At 35.6% G+C, this 25,662-nt stretch overlaps 1 protein-coding gene across 1 annotated transcript in view; it reads left to right on the top strand.

Annotated features, from left to right (window-relative positions):
- The window catches only part of VPS41 (VPS41 subunit of HOPS complex), a 158,504-nt gene that overhangs the window by 97,750 nt on the left and 35,092 nt on the right, over positions 1–25,662 (top strand). Inside the window, exons 11-14 of the mRNA XM_015811174.1 lie at positions 12,647–12,744; positions 15,970–16,099; positions 17,009–17,124; positions 21,536–21,592. Of these exons, the coding sequence (XP_015666660.1) occupies positions 12,647–12,744; positions 15,970–16,099; positions 17,009–17,124; positions 21,536–21,592 (401 nt within the window). The remainder of the gene's footprint in view (positions 1–12,646; positions 12,745–15,969; positions 16,100–17,008; positions 17,125–21,535; positions 21,593–25,662) is intronic.

Below are 25,662 nucleotides of genomic sequence, written 5' to 3'. Positions count from 1 at the left end.
ACGAGAACTCTATGATCAGTTGGAAGGGGTGGAAGAAGAGAGTAGTAGTAAAGAGGAATTAGAATCTAGAAGTCAGGAAGACCAACAACAGGAGTCAAAAGAAATAGAACGAGAGTTAGAAAATAAGGAAGAAAAAGGACAAAGGAGAGAAGAAGGAGTGGGTTTGAGATCATGACGAAGTAGAACAATACAAGTAGAACAATGGAAGAAGAAATTAGGTTAGTATCGATCAATGTTAACAGATTAAATGCCCTGTCAAAAGAAAACAAATATTAACAAAATTAGTAAAACAAGGTATCGATATAGCGTGCCTACAAGAGGTACATATAAAAGAGCAACATAGGAAATGTTTGGAATTCCCAAAATTAGGAACACTATACACAGCATTAGTGGAACAAAAACAGAGGGGAATAGCGGTATATATTAGGAAGGTAATAAAGGCTAAATCAAGATATAGATGGAAGAGTGTTAATGATAGAACTACAAATTGAGCAGACGTTATGGTTGTTGGTGACAATTTACACCCCAAATGAGAATCAAAAAGAATTTTACAGCAAACTACATGAAAAACCTATAGAAATAGGACAGGGAAATATTTGTATAGTTGGAGACTATAATGCGGTGGTGAACAAAAAAAAGGATTATGTTAGCAGTATGAAAAATAAAAAGAAACGAAAAATATACCAGGGACATTTTTTGAGATGGTACATGAACTTAACTTATTTGATCAGTGGAGAAAATTGAATAATAAAAAAAGGAATATATCTTTTTCTCGAACCCACACAAATCTTGGTCCCAGTTAAACATGGCATGGATGAATGGAGAGGTAGGAAAAGATATAGAAGCAATAGAAATAATGTCAAATATGTGGGCTGACCATAATCCCTTGAAAATAACTTGGAAAGGACAGAAAAAAGTTAGGAGAAGGCGGACACTGAATTCTCAGATTTTAAAGGAAAAAGAATTTATTTCAAGGATTAGAAAAGAAATGGAACTATTTTTTAAAGAAAATACAAAGCAACAAACATCATTACAAATTATATGGGATACGGCTAAAACATATCTAAGAGGTATAGCGATAGCTTATATAGCAAAAAAGAATAAGGAGAAAAGGCAAACGCAAAATACACTTCAGAAGGAGATTAAAAAATTAGAATCTAAATTACAAAGGGAGCCCCAGAATGAAAAAAATTAAAGGGGAAATGGTTTTGGCTAAACATAAACTAAACATGGTGGAGCAAGAGAAAATGGCAAGGAAACTGAAAACGGCAAAACAAAAATTTTTTGAACATGCAAACAAGCCCGGGAGGTGGCTTGCCTATAAATTAAAAAAAGATAGGGAAAAAAGATTGATTCAGGAATTACAAGATGAGAATGGAGAGTTAAAGTATAAAATGGATAAAAAGAAAAAAAATAATCCAGAACTACTTTGAGGTATTATATAAAAAAGAAGAAATAGATGAGAAGAATATAAAACAATATTTAAGGGTTAATGGTTTGCCGGAATTAAAAGAAGAGCAGAGGGAAATATTAAATAAAGAAATAACAACCACGGAATTAAGAAGAGCAGTGCAAAAACAAAAAAGTAACAAAACTCCCGGGGCCGGATGGACTTCCAGGGGAGGTATATAAGAGCTTGTATGAGGATTTTGAAATGATATTACTAGAAGTGTATAATGATGTATTGGAGAAAGCCAAATTACCAGACTCCTGGACAGAAGCTTATATATCCCTTATTCCAAAAGAAGGTACAGACCCCAAACAGATAAAAAATTACAGGCCAATCTCGTTGCTGAATACAGATTACAAAATTTTTACTACTATAATTGCGGAAAGATTGAAATTAATATTAAATGAAATAATACATTTGGACCAAAATGGTTTCCTACCTACAAGGCAAATCAAGAACAACATGAGAACGGTGTTAAATGTCTTAGAGTACTATGAAGCACATCCTGAAAAACAGGTGGCATTAATATTTTTGGACGCCCAGAAAGCATTCGATAATCTTAATTGGCAGTTTTTGTTCCAACAGATTAAAGATACGAGATTTGGAGGGAAATTTGAGAAAACGATAAAGGCGATATATACGACACAAAAGGTTAGAGTGATAATCTATGGGGATAATATAGAGAAATTTGAAATAAATAAAGGAGTAAGACAGGGATGTCCAATGTCACCTCTTCTTTTTATCTTGACGTTAGAAGTGCTGCTAACCCAAATTAGACTTAATGGAGAGATAAAAGGACTAAAGGTAAAGAAAGAAGAATACAAGACGCAGGCATTTGCGGATGATCTAGTGTTCTTCATAGAGGAGCCGCTAGAGACAGGAAACATCTTAATGAATGAAATAGAAAAATATGGGACAATGGCAGGACTGAAAATTAATAGAGAAAAGACTAAAATGTTAGTAAAAAAATTAATTGAATAACAAAAGAAGGAATTAGAAAAAGATTTGGAATTGCAAATTGAAAAAAAGATTAAATATTTAGGAATTTGGCTTACTGTAAGGTGTTCCTCAATAAAAGATGATAATTACAAAAAATTGATAGAACAAATGAAAAAAGATTTAGAGATTTGGGGAAAATTACAGTTATCATTATTAGGAAGGATTTCAGTGATTAAAATGAACATATTGCCAAAATTATTATATTTATTCCAGACAGTCCCTATAAAATTAGAGAAGAGATTTTTTGAAGAACTAAATAAAATAATTTAAAAATGTATCTGGCTGGGTAAGAAAGCACAGATAAATATTAAAACACTACAAGATAGTAGAAGCAGAGGTGGCTTTGGACTTCCAAAATGGCAAATTTATTATCAAGCAACGGGGCTATTATGGATTAGGGACTGGATAAATTTAAACAACAAAAGGGTGTTAACGATTGAAGGACATGGTTTACAGGCCGGTTGGCATGCCTTTCTATGGGATAAACGTAACAAGACATATGCATACTTTTACCGACATCAAATAAGAGAAGCGTTGATATGGACATGGGAAAAGGTCAAAAGGAAACATTATATGAAATTACCAAATTGGGTCTCGCCAATGGAGGCAACGATTTACCTGAATACATTGGATAAAAAAAAGATTATAAGATACAAAGAATTATTAGATAGTCAGGGGAATCTTAAATCAAAGGAAGAACTAAAAGAACAGGGAATAATTATAGACTGGTGGCCATATTTACAGACTCAGTCAAGATATAGAAAAGATATGGAAGAATATGGAATTCAAGGGGTACCACAACAACTGGATAGAATATTGACAGGCAAGGAAGAATTTTTTTTAACAAAAGCATATAAATATCTATTAGAGGTAGAAATGGAAAAAGAAATGGTGAAAGGTTCGATGATAGCATTGGCACGGAATGTAGGCCGAAATATAAATTTAGAAGAATGGGAAAAAGTATGGAACAAAAACTGCAAATTAACATTATCAACGGCATATAAAGAAAATCAGTACAAAATGCTTTATAGGTGGCATCTAACACCGGCAAGATTGGCCAAGATGTATATAAATATGAAACCGGATTGTTGGAAGTGTAAATATAAGGATGGAACATTTTATCACATGTGGTGGCAATGTCCTAAAGCAAGGAAATATTGGGAACAGATAAGGAGATGGCTACAGGAGATAACAGGAGAACAAATTGAATTTAAAGCTGAATTATTTTTATTAGGAATAATTAATCAAAAGATAAAGAAGCAACTCCAATATATTATTGTACACATAGTAACAGTAGCACGTATTGTCTATGTGCAATGCTGGAAACTTGAAAATATACCAGCTAATGATATGATTATCCATAAGATATTAGAATGTGCCGAGATGTATAAGCTTACACTAGAAATGAAAAGCAAGGAAGAAACAGAATTTTATGAGGTATGGGATAAGTGGTATAATTGGTTAGAACAGAGAAATAAAAATGTATAGCAATAAATGTAAATAACTGTAAGAGATACTGTAAGAGATAACTGTTAAAAAAAGAAAAATGTTTATTGTTTTGTAAATTGGAAAAATGAAAAATAATTTTTTAAAAAAAAAAAATAAAGAGGCAAGGATGAGTAAAACACTGTTAAAAATTAAGGCAAATGGAGAGCTTTCAGAGCGCCAAATAGCTCCACAATTGCATGCTTCTCTGGGCTCCCCACGCAAGGCCGCAGAGCCCTGTTTTCACTCCTTTCCAGAAGGCAAGAAGGGGGGAGGACTTTCCTCATCTCCAATTACAGAATTTTTCCACAGGGCAGGGAAAATGGCACCCTGCCAGTTGGAATTCTTTAACTTACAGGGCCTGCAACATTATTTTCCCTGACTGATGAGGAAGGCAGATGTAATGGGACAAAGATGGTTCCATAGGTAGCCTGGCCCTACACCTTGAAGTGAACCCAGAAACAAACTAGCATCCAATGCAGTTTGAAGAGCAAAAGGTATTACATGTAACTAAAATTGCCGACATGACCACATTTTGTATCTATTGAAGCTTCTAGATACTTTTCAGTGTAGAGCATGTTTCCATGTAGAGAACATTGTAGTAGTCCAAACAGGAGATGACTGGGGAATGAGTGACTAAGCAGAGACCCTCCCTATCCAGAAAGAGCATAACTGGCGTATAACAAAAAAGTGGAACAAAGACAACCTCCCCCCCCAGGCACCAGGTCTATCTGAGGTAGTGCAACTTTATCCAAGACCAAGAATGATATACTTCTGGATGCAGAGAGGCCCACCGATAGCCACTCTACCTTATCAGGATTTAGCTGAAGTCTGTTATTTCCATCCAGACCCCCACAGCCTCTAGCATTGGTGAAATAATGTCCACAGCATTACTCACTTCACCTGAGATGGATATATAACTGGGTATCATCAGAATATTTGGGATACCTTATCCATGGTGATGGATGATCTCACCCAGTGATTTCATTAAATTTCATTAAAAAAGAATGGAGAAAGCATTGGGCCCTGTGGCACACTACAAAAAAGGGCCACGAGCTGAACCTCTTGTTCTCTATCAACACTAATTGGGACCAGCCTTGAGGAATGAAATGAACCAGCACAAAACTGTGCTGCCCATCCTTAAGTCACTAAGTCAGCCCAAAAAGATACCACAGTCAATGGTAGCAAAAGATGCTAAGAGGTTAAACAGTGCAAGGATGGATACATGACATCCATCCCACTCCTGCCAGATATCATCCATGCGTGCGACCAATGCTATTTCTCTCCCATATCCAGGCCTGTAATCTTAACAGGATCCAAACAATCCTTTTTTATAAGCTTAAGGTTATAAGCTTAATTCCAAATAATTTCCTTCAGTATCCTCTAGAGTTGCAATGCCACTCCAACCACTTTTCCCAAAAGGGGAGGTGGGATGATTGGACAAAAGTTGTCCGTAATGGTGAGTCCAGGAATGGCTTCTTGAGGAGGGGCACACCAGCACTTCTTCAAAAGGATGAATTCATCATCACTTGGTTTCACCCAAATGATACTTCCTGGGTGTCCTTAACCAGCCAGGAGAAGAATGGATCTAATGCACGTGGGGGGGTGTTTACATTTCAGAGGACTTTTCAGCTTCCCAAAGAGAATCCCAGTGATCCAAAATAGGATCACTGGACAGCATTCTGTGGATGCAATAAGAGCAGAGAAATATTGGCACTTAACCACATTTAGCCTCAAGATAAACCTTAAGAGTTTTTTTTCCAATAGTGCTCTAGACATCTCTTGAACGTTTTCAATTCTATCAACTCCTCTGGTGGAATAAAGGGAGCAATGAACTAAGAGAGGCTGCATAGGTGTGATCTTGTCTAAGGCTCCGAACATCTTCTTATTCTAGGCATCTGCCAGAGCCTCCACAGAACTGTGATTTTCTCCCCAGAGCTCTTTATAACCCAGTTGGGGTAGATCAGTTAAATGGGTCCAACCTCCCTGCCAGGGGAGGTGCAGCTAATTAAGAAAACCTCAAAGTCACCAATTACTCATGACAGAGGGCCACAAAGAAACCCTTTCAGATCACATTACCATTACTCTGACAGAAATATGATATCTGGAATGTGGCCATTGTCCCAAATCAAGCCAAGAACAACTGGGAGAACCCATGAATTCCTAGGCTGCTTTGGAGACCTGCTCCAGGGACAGCAAGTTGAGGTCCCCCAGAACCATAAGTCTGGGGAACTCCATGACCAAACCTGAAATGGCTTCCAGGAGCTCAGGCAGGGAGGTTACTACAATAGCAATCATTCGCTCCCATGAGTCTAACTTCAGGAACCTATGCATCAGTGTCCTCAAAAGCCAGCAGAGATTCCTGGAGTATAACTGTTATCCTTCCTCCCCTGCCCTGGGGGATCTCAACTGGTACCAAATCCTAAACCTGGTGGGATATATTTCTAAGAGTGCAACCCCACCTGCTCTTGGCCCAGCCAAGTCTGGGTAATACATACCTGGTTGGCCTCCTCTTCGTATACAAGAAAACTAATAAGACGAGCCTTGTTATTGACCAATCCAGCATTAAGCAGCAGCAGTTGAAAACCATGGGATTTATTGGTCTGCTGGCCAGGACCTAGGTATGGGCTAGTTCACACAATACATGAATTTGTAAGGAGCACCAAAATTGAATGAGAGTTTTTGTTAGGTATGTCTTCAGCAAACCCAGTCTCTTTTTATTCAGTCTTTCCCTGCCCCTTCCTTTCCCTTCCTATTTTTTTTGCAACTAATAGGTCATAGGCATATTCACAAGCTTATTCGTGTAATAGATTTTGTGGATGAAGATGATCACAGTTTGGATCTGATTTTGATGAGAGCAGCTAATTGTAGTCTGCCTTCTAGTCACAAGATGCATATGTGTAATGCCTGTGATCATCATTATAGCCATTGTCTATCCATTACAGGATTAAGGCGTCTTCTGCATGTTTCCAACCAATATGGTCTTGAGCTTTCCTTTGCCAGTTGGGCCCGCAATACTTGCTAATGTGATTGCTCCATCTTGTTTTAGGTCTCTTTTGTGAACACTTTTCATCAAGTGGAATCCATTATATGACTGCCTTAATCCACCTGCCATCAGTTCTTCTTGCTATATGACCAGCCCATTTCCATTTCAATTCTTCTACTCTTTTGATGGTATCATATATTTTTGTTTGTTCTCTAATCCAGGGCTTTTCAACCTTTTCACCCATTGTACCACTTTTAGGATATGGCAATATTCAAGTACCACCAGTCGCCTAGTAAGGTGTCAAAAACTTGATGACCAAAAAAAGAAGAAAAAAGTGATAAAGTACAGGTAGTCCTTGACTTACAACAGTTCGCTTAGTGACTGTTCGAAGTTACAATGCACTGAAAAAAGTGCCCCCCAAGCCACAGCCGAGCAAGACACCTGCCTATCTACCCGGCAGCGCTCTTCCTACTGTCCGAGGTTTTCATTGTTGTGAGCATTTCTGTTGAGGATTGGCAGAGGGGGTGGGGTGGGGGTGTTTGGTTTTTATTCCCCCCCGTCTGCTGGGTGGTTGCAGCAGGTTTTGGTCACTTCACATGATCCTGGGACACTGTGACCATCATAAATATGAATCAGTTGCCAAGCATCTGAATGTAAATCACAAGACCCTGGAGATGCTGCAATATTCTAGCTGATCGGTGCTTCTTCTGGGTTCAGCAGAAGCACCAGGTTCAGTGCTGCTTTCCAGCTGATTGGTGCTTCTTCAGGACTCAGCTGGAGCCTGGCGCTGATCCTGGCGCTTCCACTGAGCCCTGACAGCCCCGAAGAAATGCCAATCAGCTGGAAAGCGGCACTGATCCTGGCGCTTCCGCTGAGCCCTGACAACCCTGCAGCTCCAGTCATCTCTCGCTGAGGCTTGTGCGGTGCTATCACCGGTTCAGCTCATTCCCCTCCCCCACTTTTCTAGGATAGTCGCGTACCACCTGCCAGGTGCCAATGTACCACAGGTGGTACCCGTACCACTGGTTGAAAAGCCCTGCTCTAATCCATGTGCAGGTGTTTCTATCTTGTCTGGTGATGCCGAGCATGTATCTTTCCATTGCTCTTTGCACCAGTCATAGCTTTTATATTGATTATGAGGTTAACGTCAATGTTTCGCTGGCATATGTTAGAATAGGTAGCACACTGATCAAAAACTTTTCTCTTCAGGCACAGGGGAAAGTTGTTCTTGAAAATTATGCTTAACTTGCTGAATGCCTGCCAACCACGTTTAACATGGCATTCAATTTTTTGTATCACATTCCATTGAGATCCATTGGCCAAGATATATATATATATATAGTGGTCTGCTCCGTCTAGTTCTTCTCCAGATATAAACATTTTTATTTCTTTGGTGAATTTATTAAATATAACTTAGTTCTTTTTCAGGTTTATTTTTAAACCAAATGGTTCTGCTTTGTGCAGCTCATGTATGTGTCTTTGTAAGTCTTCTGGGTCTTGTGAGAAGAAAATAACATCATCTGCAAACCTTAAGTGATTTAAATAGGAGCCATTGATTTTTATTCCATCTTTTGCCCAGTCTAGTTTGCGAAATACTTTTCAAGGCAGGCTGAGAAAAGGATAGGTATTGTATGGCCTTGTACACCTTGTTCTATGATAATTTCCATTTTAAGATCATTAAGACAAATTGTCGCTATTGTTTTTTTTTGTATATTGACTAAGTTTATATAAGCAGTGTCTATGACTTACTTGAACAATTCATTGATTATTGCTTGCTGAAATACTGAATCAAATGCCTTTTCGTAGTCAATGAAAGTCATGCACAGAGGCATGATGGTACTCATTATGCCTTTCAATGACTTGCTGAACAATCTGGATGTGATCCATTGTGCTGTAACAACTTCTGAACCCTACCTGTTATCTTGGGCCCTTTCTTATGTATAAGAATCACTTCAGCATTTTTCCACATGTCGGGTATTTTTCCTTCTCTGAGGCATCTTGTGTAAATTCTGACCACCAGCTTTCAGCATTTCAGCTGTAACACAGTCATTTCCTGAAGCTTTGCCATTTTCCACTAGGATATCTGGCATTTTCTCTTTCGTGAGTGTTGTTACTTTTGAGTGATCTTGATCTTTGTATAGGTCTGAGTAGAATTTTCCAATTATTTCTAACATTTCCTCTCTTGTTCTACACACAGATCTTGTTCTACACACAGATCCAAGCTTCACATTAAACTGATGTGCTTCTTCTTGGAATACTTTTTCTTAAGGTCTTGCAAAGTTCAACGTACTCCAGTTTATTAGTGAAACTTCCAGTATTCTTCATTGTCCATCGTTCTGTTATTAAATCAATAGTTTCATCAGAGATTTTTGATTGTACAAAATGTTTTTCTAGCAGTGCTATAGATATAGCAGATTCAAGGATTTTTTGGCTGTTTGTTCATTTTTGTACCATAATGTTGATCTCTTCTAAATCTTACAATAGAGCGAAGTGATTTGGTAAATTAATCCCAAAGTCACTGCTCTTCTCTAACAGTTTATCACTCTTTATTTTTGTTTTTCACAATGTCTTTATCATTTTCATATTCTCTTTTCGACAGTATATTCACTAGCTTCTACCATTCTATGGTCACCCAATGCTAAAGCAGTCCCTCAGATACTCAGATAATAGCCATAAAATGCTTAGGGTAATGTCGAGCACCTTGAATTGTGTTTCGTATGCACTTAGAAACCACTGCAGCTCCATTATAGTAGTATCACATGGGCAAACTAACTGCAGCCTGTTATTCTTGTGCATTTGAATATAATTCCCAGAAATAGTTTCCTAAATAGAATAGATTATTTTGTAAACTATCTTCTATATAGATGGTATTCCTGCTTCCTTTTTATGTTTGTGCATATGCTTTTAAAATTCAGAAGCAAATATATTTATATTTACTAAAAACCTTTAAGGTGATTCATTTTGTAAGACTTTCATGAAGCAAAAAACCCAAAACCACCACTTAGTATTGCTATAGATTCCTACTAAGAAAATGATTTATTAGATTGACTTTAAAGATACAAGAGAAAGAAGACTCTGTGTACTTTAGAACATGGGATAATTTCTATCAATGGCTAGAAAAACAAGTTAGAGAGAAAGGAATGTGATATGTAATTTTGAATATATATTAGCAAGAAGAAGGCTATTGAGTGATTAATTAACATATTGTTTATGATAATTAACTATTATCTATTATTGTTTGTTAAAAACATGAACCCAGACATTATGCTGTTCGCTAAATATTGAGAATGTTATTTGGAAAAGCCTCAACCCTAATCTTAACCCAAATCCCAACCCCAACCCCGACCCCACCTTATTCCTAATCCTATAAAAACTAATAAAATCTATACAAAAAAGAAAAAGAAAATGTTTGTGTTGATTATTAAATTATATCAGGCAAAATTTAGAAAATGGCCTAGACTAGATCTACAGATCATATGAGTGGATTGTTCCAGAATAAGAACTACTTTATATAGGACAGAAAAGATAGCTCATAATATTTCCAAACATAAAATAAATATGCTCTTGAATGCTTTGATTTTATGAGTCCATCAATCTTTTGAAAAAATGACAAACCTTCTAGTGATCTATGATTGTTTTCCTTGAAATGTTGTTTGTGAAGGAAATATTTGAAATACAGGTATTATACTTTTGTAAGGTGCCTTATAATCAATTATTTGAATGATTTATTTGATAGCTGTTAAGTCCCGTCTTTTCATTAGGATCTTAAGGTTCTATAAATAATACTCTGGTTTTTCCCCAAATAGCCAAGCTACAAAATAGGAGTATGACTGTCCAAATTCACCCAATGAGCTTCCATCATTGAGAGTGGTATTGTAGCTATGATTTCATAATTTTAATTCAATCCATCAACTACTACATAATGCTGATGTAGGAAATATGATTACCTCCCCCCAACTACTTCTGCTTATTAAATTAATTGGAAAAAATGCTATTTTCAATTTATATCTTTATATGTTCCCTAGTATAGTGTTTTTATATCATCTAGGAAATTAGACTGTATTAGAACTTGAATATGTTGGGCGGGGGGGGGAGAGTATTATTCCCTGTATCTGAATAGATGGTTTCTGTCAATTTCCTGAAAATCAGGTCTTCGTAGGGCATTATTTTTGTTAAGGGATTTCTGCAAGACAGGTAGACTGATTCCCTAAATCCAACCAACTGCCTCCTGAGCATTTTGAGTCTAAGCCAAAAGCTAATGACTCCAACTTGAATTGTGTTTCTCATGCAGCTCATGTTTGACATCATATAAATGTATTTTATACTGACTTACTGCTTGTGCAGGGGTATAAACCCTGAACACTTGCCTTTTAGGTTTTATTATCTCTTGAACACAGCATTAAAAAATAGCATTTCCTTCCTTTCCAGTTCTGAAGTTACTACAAAAATTTTCATGAGACAGTATTTTTATTTTAATTGGTGTTAGAAGATTATGTTGAATTTATGTTTACAACTATATAAAAATCAATTCTGACCAGTTGTAATACTGAAAATATTGTGTTAGGTATTCTTTCATATAGGGAAAGTCCAGTGATAGCCTCTTTTTGGCTCTCATTTTGCATGAGAGGATATTGTAAAATTTTCAAGCCATCTTTCATTTATTGCATGTAATAGCCTCTTCATACTGTGTCAGTGAAGGGATAGCATGTCAGAAATTTGCCAGCAGGCTTTTCCCCCCAGTTGTTGTAGCTATGGCTGCCTATTGCTTAGTGTCTAGAATAGCAGAAAGTAGGGAAAACATATCAATGAGAAGGATGCTGGAATACACTAGGGTAGATACATTGCTTTTGATACTAGAAGCTGAGAGTTGAATTAAAGCAAAAAATCCCAATAGTAGAAAAACTGACTGTCACAAATGTTTCAGAGCTTCAGCATTACAAAAAACTCCCAAAATCTTAAAACCAATACATGTGTGTTGGTCATATATCAACCAGAGCTGATTGTGTGGTGAAATCTTATATTCTTATATACTAGCACTGATGATGTTACCTAGCTAGAGTAATGAAACATTTGCAAGAAAATAAGCAAACTCGGAGAACACCAAGGACCCCTCAGTCTTATATTCATAATACATGTTATGACAGGACAACTTTTTGACATAATTAATCTATAATGCAGACACACAGAGAATTCTTGTGAAATTCAATAAAGTCCATATTCCTTTTTTTTTCAATGGATCTTGGATCTTATAATTACTGTAGCTTTCCACAGATTGTGGAAATAACAAATATTCTTGGTCTAAAATAATAGATCAGTATTGAACTGTTAAATTTCCAAAATATATGTTTATATTGCACAGTATCTTCGATTACTACCTTGTGCGTAACTGAAGGTTGGTTTTTATCACTCTTGAGCATACTGGGTATAGTATACCCCTCTTCCCTCCACAAAAATTAAAGTCGATTACCATAACAGTCAACAATATGATAATCAATTTTGGCATATAATACGAATTATATGTCAAATTTTCAAATTTTAGAGATTAATTTTAAAGGAAAATTAAATGTATGCTGATCTGTCTCTCAGGAAATTATTATAATCATTATAATGATATTGATTTCATTTGCATATTGAATTGTCTGTGTGATATTGTTCTTTCATGGAAACACAACCAATAATTTGAATTAATAGTAAACTAGCTGTTTCTTTATTTGTCTGCTACTCAGTGTCCCAGTTCAACACTGAATTTTATATCAGTGGGATTGCACCTCTCTGTGACCAGCTTGTCATACTTTCATTTGTAAAGGAGATTTCAGAGAAAATGGTAAGTGCCATAATATATATACAAATAATTAAGGAATCTGTTGAATGGAACTCAATCTTTGGTGACTAGATTGATTGATTACTTTATTGAATTGCCTTGATAGTTACATAGGTGCTTGGTCTAAGATATATACTCCCCACTGGTTCCTAAACAGAAATATTTCCTTTCTATATTCATATTTGGATTCCTCAAAAATGTTAAATAGCAGGACTATCATCTAGCTGTTTTTGGTATGCTATTAACTGCCATATCTCCCTATTTTGTAAGACAGCAATAAAGAATTCATATTTTCCAAGACTTTGCATTTTAGTATCTTCCAAGTTAAAAGAAATGCTTAATATGCTGAGCCAAAAAGCATACTGTTATCACCATTTGCAATCTTCCCAGCCAGCTTCTGACAAGCAAAGTCAATGGGAAACGCTGTATTTGCATGATTCACTTAACAACTGTAGTGATTAACAATTGAAGGGGGGAAAAATCGTAAAATCAGGTATGCCAACCACCACCTTGCTTGGCAACAGAAATTCTGGTTCCAATTGTGGTTATAAATCAAAGACCATCTGTGCTGAATATTCCTGATGCCAAATCGGAAAATAAAACCATAGCAAACTGAAGTCAAACCAGTGGCTTTCTTAACCTGTAGCAAAGGGTAAATAAAATAGTATGAGTAATTATAATGTCTTCATCCCTTTGCAGTACCACTTGCAGATTTTGGGGAGGCAGGGGAAATGTGGAAAACAAGTGAGAGCAGGATTTTATTTACATTACTGCCTAAATATTTGAAGAAAGTGGAGTGAATACTCAGTGACAGTAAGAAGAGGATGAGGGGAAAAACCTAGACACCCTAAGGCTCAAGTGGTGCAAAGTCCAATACGTACACAGTGATGCAGACGGTTGAACAGGAATTAAAACTTGATTGAAATGACTGTGCTAATTTTGCACTTTCTTCTAAATAAAGTCTGTCGAGATAATTGTTCTCAAATGATTATAGGCACAGTGAGGGACATAGAGACAAAAACTATTTGGTATACTGTAGTTGTCTCAATTTGATAATGTCTATCTCAGTTGAAAATGTCTAATATACAGAGAAAATATTGAATCACTAGCATTTCTCAGGAGACTTTCTAAAGTCTTCATGACAGTTGTTTTCACTACAAAATGAAATGGAAGGAGTATAGAAGAGAGAAAACCTGTGAAATTTAGATTATTCTTTTCATGTCCTTGATAGCGAACTGACATTAGATAGTCATTGCTATAGTAAGCTTGAACAAGTAGGTGCACATTTTTGCTAAGCAATGAAACAACATTGACTCAAAGTGAAAGTGATACTCTTCTATTGAAATCAATAGGGTCTGCTTCTAGCCCTCATGCAGAATGGCCAGATTGTTATTTTTTATTATTTTAAATAAAGGATCAAAGACACTGTTGCAGTTTTTCCCAGGAAAATTAATAGTACTGTAGACCCTTTCAGTGACTGAGTCTCAGGGGGAAAAAAAAACCAAGCTACAAAGTGAAGTTGAATCCTATCAGTGAAAGTTGGGATGAAATATAGTATTGGTGGTGTACTATATTTGTGGTGTATAGAGTTTTGGCCTGCATTGTCACCTTTTTGATAAGTTGATGTTGCCTATATGGCATGTTATATAAATTTTGCTAGCATCAAGTGAGATAGCTAAACAACACATCATTTTTTAAATAATTATATATTTCTCATCATGAAAGTTCCAAATCAATAAAAACTGGAGTCTATAAAATGTATTTAATATTCATGTTGTGAAGCTCCATTGGAAAGCATTTGATACTGTTTATATATTTACATGGAAAAGTATCTTAAGAATATACTGAAGGAATAGCCTTGATATTTTGCTGCAGTGAAAGCAATAGAATTAAAATTTAGCATTGTAGCACTTTATTATTACATAAGCTTTTGTGAACCTAAATCCACCTTATCATATTCAGAGACTACTGTCCTGGGAAAGGACTATTATATATGAACAACCATTATGCAGTCACAATTGTAATTGGATAGAAAGGGAAATAATGAAAGATTAGAAACTGAAAAAATTGAATGAATAGTTGCCATTAAGAAACTCTTATGGGTTGGATAGATGCATGCTTGTGTTGCTCATATGATTAACACTTTTAATAGAAAGCACAGTCTTTATATTATCTTTGAAAAATAATGTTAAAACCCCTGATGAAACCTAACTCAGCTATTTGACAGATTTTCTCAAGGATGTCCATCCCGAAGGCAGTAATTACTAGAGCTGAAATGTTTGACCAGTGGTTTTGGATATTGCCATTTTTTAAATCAGATTTTTCTTCACTTACTAATTTCTCTAGTGCTGACATTAAAATCCAAAAATTAATTCTTTATATGAAAATATATCGAATACTTATGTTGTTTTACATATGTTGTAAAATGTACAAACAAAGCACTCAGGAACCATTTATAACTCTGCTGAAGGCTATTTCTAGTTAAGAAATCCCTTTTGGGGAATAAAACAGTTCTATCTTACACTGTGGCTAGAGTCAAATAATTATGTTAAGTCACAGTTTTATTAACCATAGTTTGCTAAATAAATCACATCTGACTGTGAACTCATACATCTTGGTATGTCTTAGACAATGATTCCCAAACCAAGCTGGCTGTATGCAATAATCAACAGTATTATGATTCAGTGTTCTAAATAGAAACAAATATTTGTGTGGGGGATGTGGGTGTGTGTTTCTTCATTACCTGAAGGATAATAGTTTTAATGGTTTGAGAGGAATTTTCAGCTAATCTATGAAAGTCTTTTTGTATTAAATATCAGGTTATAAAACTATAAAGGTATCAGTAATAAAAAGTTGTCCAAATCATTACTATAAAAATAATATTTGTTTATTTTTAGTTGTTAAATCATTGTTTTCCACTCAGAGACTTTATTGTATAAATGAAAGATAGATTATCTAAAGTTTCAGTTCCAATGCTTTTTTAACTTTCATAAATCCTGAGCATTCCCATTGCCTCTGTATATTCTGCTTTCTTTGATCAGAAACGAGCTTTTAAGGTATTAATGGAAACATCTGTTTTATACACTAAAGAAATCTAACAAAGTAAAATACTGTATTTGACTACATGGACTGTAGTTTAAGACAATTGCAATTGGGATTAATAAATTCCAATAGATCACTAATATAGGACGAGCATTTTGAAAGCTGAGTATTATTTTCTTTTTGCAGGAAAGAGAATGTTATGCCCGACCAAGACTTGATATAATTCAACCATTTCCTGAATCTTGTGAAGAAATATCTTCCGATGCACTCACAGTAAGATGCTTTCAAGAAAATGAATGCCGAGATTATTGTTTAGGTAACTATTTCTTTTCAGTCTAATTTTTACTAGATTACATTCTAAAGTAATCATGGAATTGACCTATTTATCACAAAAAGATAAGAATGATATTGCTCCAATCTATATTATCTTAAATCAAATGTTACAATATGTATCATATCATATATTTATCATATATTTTACTGTATACTTTATCATATTATCATATGTTTTCCTTTGTAATTGCTACTTATCACATGTATGAGTTAAGTGCCTGCCTAGAGCCTCATTTGAGATTCACTGAGAACTAAGGCAAAACCTGCTTCAAAGTGTATTGATCCCATGTTTCTCCTCAGTTCTCCTTGCATTTATCACATCTGGAAATTTTGGGAACATTCTTCTTTTTTTCCAAAGAAGATTCTGAATTTTTATACCATTCATTGTGATACTCCTTGTGATACTTTCAGGATTTTCTGCTAGAAATTCCTCTAAAAAGTTTCCAAAAGGGAAATTCTGCACATGTGCAGAATCCACGTATGTGAATATAGAGAGGACTATCTGAAGAATCAATTCACTGCTGAGTAACTTGTTCTTTCAGTTTAAATATCTGAGAACTGATGATTTGTCACACTTTAAAGAGAAGATTTTGTTCTGAAATTGATGTCATGGTTCTTTATGCCTAATATTGGATCCGTTCAGTTGCTCCCAGGCTCTGAATCATAATTTCTTAAGTAAGTTGGTAAAATCTAGTATTTGCATGTGATTTCCTCCCCTTTGAGGTATTATTTTGTAAATGAGGGAGGCTGCTGTAGAGAGTTGCAGTATGAATAATGCTCAGTTTCATACAAAGCATCCTGTATAGTTGGTTGCACATGTCAATGTTCCACGACTATATTGCAGTGCTAGATATTTGGGAGGAAATTGATTCAGTTGTTTTATCTTTTACAGAATATTCTGAAGGTGAATCACTTTTTTATATTGTCAGCCCGAGTGATGTGGTAGTGGCCAAAGAACGAGATCAAGATGATCATATTGAATGGCTCTTGGAGAAAAAAAAATATGAAGTAATTATTAAATCTTTTCCATCTTTCCTTCTTAATGGTACATGGGAAAAATAGGTCTTTATTTTCTAATTGCTACAATAAAAGTTATTGTTATGTTTAGCAATTTTAATATAATTATAGGTGCTGTGGTTTTAGACTAAATTATATTATTTCTAGTTACATTTATTTATTTAGATAACTTGAGATAATGAGAGATAGCCATTTTGCTATAGTAGTTAAAGTTTTGGGCTAGAAATCCAGGAGTCTGTAAGTTCTAGTCTCGTTTTGGGCATAAAAGCAGATGGGAGACTTTGGGCCAGTTTTTCTCTCTCAGCCCTAGGAAGAAGCAGCAGCAAGCCATCTCTAAATCTTGCTAAGTAAAATTGCAGGGACTACTCCAAGCAATCTCCAAGACTTGACAATGATTCAAAGGCAAACACACACACACACACACAAACACACACACACACCTCAAATACATAGGGTTTGTTAATAACAATGCACATGCCATGCATCTGCCATTATCCCTAATTGAGATGTATGAATGTGGTATCCAAAATGTACCAATTTTAGTCATATTTAACATAATACAATTACTTAGATATGTCAGTTAGACAGTAAAAGGACCACAGTCACTTAAATATTTGCATTTCCATGTGTATCCTTATTGTAATATTTTTAAAGTAAATGAACATGGCTTCTGAATAATTTATTCATACTCAAGCTTTTGATACCAATATCTGAAAGACAGCTGTGATGTCAGGAAGTAAAGATTCATATTTAATAATAATAATAATAATAATAATAATAATAATAATAATAATAATAATAATAATAATAATAATAATCCTGATAAATGTGCTTCCTCCTTTTTCAAGCAGTAATGAACCAGAAATAATTGTAATTTTTAGTTTTCAAAATATTATGATTATCACTGCTTCATGAACTGATTCTCATTTTAAAAAGCCACACTACCTTGTATTGATCCAAAGAATAACTCATTTCAATATGATGTGATTCTGGAATATCAATGTCAACTAAAGCTTTGTCCACTCGTTATCTAGCATGAGATAAACTGGTAACAGCATATATAACTTTGGTTCTTTTTATTATAATGGTACATAATTTGAAGAACACTTGAATTTTATTTATGGGATATAGTCGGCCACATCCTGCGCTATAGTAAGCTATTAAAATGTAGATATTTTTCACCAGAACGATGAAATATAGGATAGGAAAAAAAGCAGGCATAATTATCTAGATCAGAGAAGGAAGAAACAAGGCTAAAAGCAAAGCACACCCACCAACCAAAAAGGGATTTTCAAACAACAAACTCATGGAACAGGCAACTAATACTATTGTGGTATGCAATACATGTTCCATGTATGTGCTTATGCCCAAAGAACACCCAAATTATACATGCATTAGATGTGAACTATTAGAGGAAAAAATAAGGCACTTAGAGGCAACTCTAGCCAAACCCCAATCTACGAAAGAAAGCTATACCCAAATCAAACCAAATAATGAATAAATAACTCCCAGAGGATTTGACCCTACTGATAAACCCTTGGAGGAAGACAAATGGAAGTATGTCACACACAGAAGGAAACACAATACTCAAAGAAAGAAGCAGCAGATATCTAACAAATCCCTACTGCCCAATCCAACCCAACCAGAAGCAGCCCCATTAAAACTGAGCAATCGATTTCTCCCTTTAGATGGAAACACACAGACCCACAGCGTCCCCAAGAAAACATGCAGACACCTAGCAAAGAAACAACTTCAAATATCCCTAAAAAAGTCACATCAACCAACACACCTGAGATAAACAGAAAAGAACCCCATACTGCAGCCCCCCAAAAAGGAGGGCGAGTGTTGGTAATAGATTCTATCCTCAAAGGAACAGAATCATTCATCTGCAGACCGGACATATAATCCAGAGAGATATGTTGTCTCCCTGGAGCAAAAATCAATGATGTGGCTGAGAACCTAACCAAAATAATTAGGCCTACAGATTACTACCCTTTTCTTCTCCTCCACATTGGGATGAATGACACAACAAAGAACTTGAGTACAATAGTAAGAGATTACAAACAACTAGGCAATAAAGTTAAGAAGCTAGGAGCACAAGTAGTGTTCTCATCAGTACTCCCAATGAAAGGCCAAATCCCCACTGCATTACCCTATCATATGCTTGTTTTTTTATCTAAACAATAGAGTCTTTGTTTTGGTTGCATTTTGTGCCTCTAAAAATATCTGACTAGCCTTGTTAATAACAGTCATGAGTACTGTTAGAATGAAATGTACTATTAATATTTTATATTATACATAAATCGAAGCACAAAAATAAAGGGACATCAGTTAATTAAAATATACCAATCAAGTCTTTACAATAAAGAGTAGACAAGCTAGACCAGGGATAGGCAACTCAAAACACTCAAAGAGCCACTTGGACCCATTTCCCACCAAAAACAAAACACTGGGAGCCGCAAAACCCTTTTGATATCTAAAATGAAGATAACACTGCATATATCCTTTTTTACATACACACACACACACACACACACACACACACACACACACACATATATATAATCATAAAGGTAAAAAAGGATATATGCAGTGTTATCTTCATTTTAGATGTCAAAAGGGTCTTTGTCTCTCCCTCCCTCCTTCTCTCTCCCTCTCCCTCTATCTGTCCTTGGTCTGCCAGTCCTCTTCCCCCACTTTCTTTCTTTCTTTCTTTCTCTTTCCTCTCTCTCTCTCCCTCCCTCCCTCCCTCTCTCCCTCTCTTTCTTTCTCTCTCTCCCTCTCTTTTTCTCTCTCTCTCTCTCTTTCTCTCCCCCCTCTCTCCCTCCTTCCGATCTTCTGTTCACCTGGCAAGCTGGTTTCAAGCTGTTCTCCAACAAGCTCAGGGGTAGGCAACCTCAGCTCTTTTATGACTCATGGACTTCAACTCCCAGAATTCCTGAGCCAGCATAGCTGGGCTAGTTAGCTCTCTCCTGCCCTTCCTGTTTCCTGCTTCCTGCAGAGACGCAGCCAAGGCAGGAGCCCCACCCAGTAAGCTTGTCGGCTCGTCGAACAGAGTGAGGCCACTCTCTTTTTTATACACAGAGAGAGAGAGAGAGAGAGAGAGAGAGAGAGAGAGAGAGGTGAAGCGCAAGTGCCTCTCTCTGTCTCTGTCTCTCTCTGCAAATGGCAGAGGAGGCTGGGAGCTGCAGGGGAAGGTTCACAGAGCCACATGCGGCTCTGGAGCCGCAGGTTACCGACCTGTGAGCTAGACTATGCAAACTTACTAACAGTGTATAGCTAATTAAATCTAATAAAATTAACCTATGCATAATATAAAAGCCAGGGAAGCTTGTGACTAATGTCAGGCCAGAAGTCTATAAATTTCTAAACAGAGGAGCATAGTGAAGACAAATAGGGAGGAACACTGCATTTTAGGGTCTGAAAGCCAGAATTAATTTTTTATACCAGCACCTGACTCTAAGAAGGAACTAGTCAAAGGTTCTATAGTACAGAAAAAAAGGAAAACTTCAATATAACTCAGATTGCAGTATTTTTGAATCTGAGATAGCAGATAAGAGTGATAATCAAAATAAAATATGAAGCAAATAAGTAGAAAGTGTTGGTAATTTGCTACAATTACTTAGTGCCAATAGTTTATCTGACTGCATATATAGCATAGCTTTTAATTTCAAACTATACAGTTTTAGTCATTGATGTTATTTAAATAATTTCTGGGTTTTTCAATTATCAAAGGTATGACATGGTGCAAAGAGATGAAGCATCGAGGTTTATTATGCTGTTTAATGTTATCTGAAATTTTAAGATACGTCCTAGTAATAAGTGACAAATGTCTTTTATGGAAACTGGATTTTCCTTAAAGCTATGGATAGTTATATATTTACACATAATCTGATCTAGTACTAATGCACTTTAATCATTTTTCTTGTAATCCCAATTAAGCTTTCACTTCTCATTTTAAGTTGTAATAAATTAGCTTCCTTTTGATATCATGGACTCATGGAGTAATGTAGTAAATGAGCCACAAATTAAACTTGATGAAAAATAATTTTCCAGCTAATGAAGAATACATTTATTCAACGTTAGTGAAACATTAGGAAAACAAATTAAGACTAAGGTATCTTTCTAATGCAGATGTTGGTTTAAAAAAAGGATTTCTTCTGATTGTACTACATATAGTGCCAATCTTCTGAGATATTAACATGGAGTGAATCCAGAGAAAGCCAAAATCATTTTGGGGGCATTATCAATTGCTTTTGTTGATTAGAAATGTGATGCTATTTGTTTTACCATAAGATTAAACATTCTAGTACTTTCATGCAGAATATACAAGAAACAAAGAAATATCTATGTTTTTTCTACTGAAATTTTCAATAGATAACATTTTTGCTTTATTATATAGGAAGCTTTGATGGCAGCTGAGATCAGTCAGAAGACTATTAAAAAGCACAAGATTCAGGTAAGTCTATAAACTTGACTTTTGAAATTTAACTTCTTCAGATATGTCAGAGAATAATAAACAGTGTCTATGGGCATTATTAGATTAAATGTATATCTTCGAGTTTCTAATTTCCCATCTTTCTCTTAAACATGGAATATTTCCAAACTTGTGACATGGTACTAGTGTTTTGAGTCTCCTTTCTTTTTGCCAATGGCAACTAGTGATCTGAAATGAACACTGGAAAATGCATACTACTATAGCATCAAGATGTGGTTAAAAGAATGACAATTTAAAAAAACCAAGTACATGTGTCAAAAGCAGGGAGTTGCTTTATTATCCCATCTAGAATAATAATCATCACCCAAGGAGCTTTATGTGATTTATCTAATTTATGCAATCTATGTAACTCATAATGCTAATATGAAGACTCCCAGAATTGTATTTTAACTAGTGTTTGTTTATTCTTAGCTGTGACCCATATGTTTCAGTCTCTAATTGCATAAAGTCATAGAATACATTATTTCTATACATGCACGATACTCTCTATCAGTTGTGCCCATGAAATTAGATGTAATTATATTAGACAGGTTATTACTTCAAGGAAATTTTGAGCCATGGAATGCTTGTTTTACAAACTGATTACAGAAAACTGCATAATTACAGTAATGATTATTCAGCTCTACCTTCTAATTTTCTTTTTTTTTAATAAAATTTTATTATTTTCAACATAGAAAAAAAACATCACAGATATTACACAGTGCTATATGGAAGAGAGAAAAAAAAAAACCCCACCCCCCACCCCGGACTTCCCAAACCGAATCCCAGGATAATATTCAGATATAAGCAAACAAATATTAAAATCTCTAACTCCACAAAATATATTAGTCTACATGAGTAGGTAAAATATATTAAAAAATAAAAAAAACAAGTTTACTGAAAACCTAAATTATATTCCACCACTCTGTGCTTCTTTTGAATATAAACAATCCATCTTCTCCATGTTAATAAAAATTGTTCATTTGAGTGATTCTTCAAATAAGCAGAAATCTTTGCCATTTCAGCAAGGAACGAAACTTTCAATCTCCAGTCTTCCATTGTAGGTAAGATTTTAGTCTTCCAGTTTTTTGCTATCAACAGACGGGCAGCAGTTAAACAATACAACATCAAATTCGTTTCTTTTGCATCCAAATTTTGTGTGATACCTAGGAGAAACAACTGAGGCAAAAAAAATAATTCTTCTTTTAAAAATTTGCTGTAAGTTCCACCACAATTTTATCCAAAAGGCCTTAATAACCTTGCAAGTCCACCACATATGAAAAAAAGTTGCATCTTGTTGTCCACACCTCCAACACTTGGATTCATAATTCTCATAAATACGAGACATGGTTGCAGGGTCCNAATCTTTAACTAACTCAGTTTCTGAATCCAATTCTAATAAAACATTATATATCCTTCTAATGTGTCCTTTAGCACCGTCCCTTACTTGTTTCAAAAAATTCCCATCTTCCATGGAAAAAGTAGTCTTTTTATCGATTCGCCATCTCTCTTGAATTTGTCTATACACAAGCCATGAAAAATCTGGGTTTTTCTGTTTCAATACTTCTATTGGTTTCAGGCACCAATTACCACTACCACTCTGATATAACAAGTCTTTATAAGATGGCGCCTCCATCACCACATATCTAGGTATAGTCAAAAAAATATGTGATGGTATCACCCAAATTGGAAGTTTAACATCAAACTTAAAGAAATACTTTTGCCAGACTCTTAACAAAGCAACCCTTATTATATGATTTCTAAAAGTTTTGTCAATCTTTTTCTGCATAAAAAGATAAGCATGCCACCCAATACCTTCTAATTTTCATTTGCTGGTACAATAACAGTAATAAAAGACAGCAGACTAGAAGAAAAAGAACTAGAGAAAATCACAAAATACAAAGACCTGCAAATAGAATTAGAATATCTATTGCAAAAGAAAGCAAACATCATACCAATAGTAATAGGTGCATTGGGTGCAATGCCAATACAGCTGAAGCACCACTTAAGCACCATTGGCTTGACAAAATCATCATCAGTCAATTGCAAAAGGCAGCCTTTATTGGAAAAGCTTACATCCATCCAACAGTGTCTGCCTATCCCAAATGCTTTGACCTCAATAGATAGACAAAAATGCCAAATCCAATTTAAACATTTGACTAACTGAAATCAACTAGAATAATAGCAGCAACAACAACTCAATAAACCTATATTCCACCTGACTCAAAATGATTGTGGGCAGCTTATAATAATCTAAAGAACTTACAGTAAAATCAATAAAATGTTAAAGATGGCTTGGTTTGAATAAAATAGTCACAATCACTACATAGAGAATGGAAGTAGTTGTGGCTGCAAGTAGGTACATATGGGAGAAAGCACTCATTTGGGTTACCTGATTCTAAGACATTTAGTGTTTTCAGTCAAAATCAGCCATTTGAATTGGGTCTGGAAATAGACCAGGAGCCAGTGGAAGTGGTGAAGAACTGAAATAAAATGTTTGTATCTGCCAAGTCTAATAGGCAGTCTGGCTGCTCTATTCTGAACTAACTGACATTTGTGGACCATTTTCAAAGGCAGATCCACATACAATGTCCTGCAGTAGTCTATCTGAAAAGTAACCAGAGTCCTGGTAAGATCACAGTTGTTAAAAACACCTGAAGCTGATACTAAAACTCCTTGGACTTCTAGTGACAGTGATTAATCAAAGTGCATCCTTAAACTGTGTGAACCTGTGCTTTAGGATGAGTGCAGACTGTTTCAGGTTTACAGCTTTCCAGCGCAAAAATAAGCCCGAAAAATAAGCACACATTCAAAATGAGCAAGAGGCATAGTTTAGAAAAACTTTATCTATAAAATATATATAAACATGATGCATACAGTGTCATTCAGCTCTGGGGAACATCAACAACTCTTAACTTGGAGATCAGAAAAAGACAATACAGAGAAAACTAAGACACACCCAGCCCTAGGCTGGATCACATGCCTCACACAGCCAATACTGTGTCTTAATCAAAAACAGTTCTCATTGGCTGGTTTGTTGCTATGGCTATTCCAGTTCATAAAATTTCTTACACAGTGACACAGACCTCTTCAGGGCATCTTTCAGATAGACAGGCAGACCACCCACAAATAATATCTTTACCATTAACTTGAATTGACTTTCAATTTATTGATGCTCCTCCAGTTCATTACTTTGCCCAAACATTGGTTGAGGATATCAACTGCCTCATGTGATAAATAAAAAGAAAAGATAGAGCTGAGAATCATCCACATATTGATAATAACTCAACTCTCATCCTGATGTCCTCCCCCATGACTCTAATGTAGATGTTAAAAACCATAGGGGATAAAATGGTTTGAAGGATTCAATTACCCAACCACCATGAGACAATAGAATATCCTCCCCAACACTACATTCTGGAATCCAAACATCCAAGTAGGAATGGAGCTGCCATAGTATAGTACCTCCATATCCCAATTCTGATACTCTGTCCTTTCCAGCAGAATACCGTGGTCAGTGGTATAGAAAATCACTGAGAGGAGTCAGGAGAACGACTAAGGCATTTACATTTCCCCTATCTTTTTCCTGTTGTAGGTTATCCTACAGAGCAACCAAAGCATTTTCTGTTCCATAGCCAGGCCTGAAAGCAAGTTAAAATGAATTTAGAAAATCAGTTTCATACATACATCCTGGAGTTGATTGCTCCACCATCTGCTCCGGCACGTTCCCTAGGAAGGGAATACTGGCTATTGGTTAATACTTGTTTTCATCTTCTGGGTCTATATTTGTATCCAGTTAATTAGAGATCTAGAATAATATTATCAGAGGACTGAAGAGAAAAGGGCATAGATAGTTGGCAAGGCACCAGTGAGCAAAGTTATATTCTAGGTATAAGGTTGTTTAACTATCAAATTTTCAAGTATCCTTGAATCACAATCTTGCTGAATGTTGATTATGCTTATTGTTACAAATATGCATAACAAAAACATTGTGTTCTGAGAACATGGAACAATAAAAGAGTGAAAAAAATCTTTGTATTCTTCAGAGGTGG

This window comes from Protobothrops mucrosquamatus, unplaced genomic scaffold (genome assembly GCF_001527695.2).
Source record: "Protobothrops mucrosquamatus isolate PMUCROS unplaced genomic scaffold, P.Mucros_1.0 scaffold32, whole genome shotgun sequence".
NCBI lineage: Eukaryota > Metazoa > Chordata > Lepidosauria > Squamata > Viperidae > Protobothrops > Protobothrops mucrosquamatus.
The sequence above is the reverse complement of the archived record's forward strand: the minus strand, read 5'-3'. Positions and strand labels throughout refer to the sequence as shown.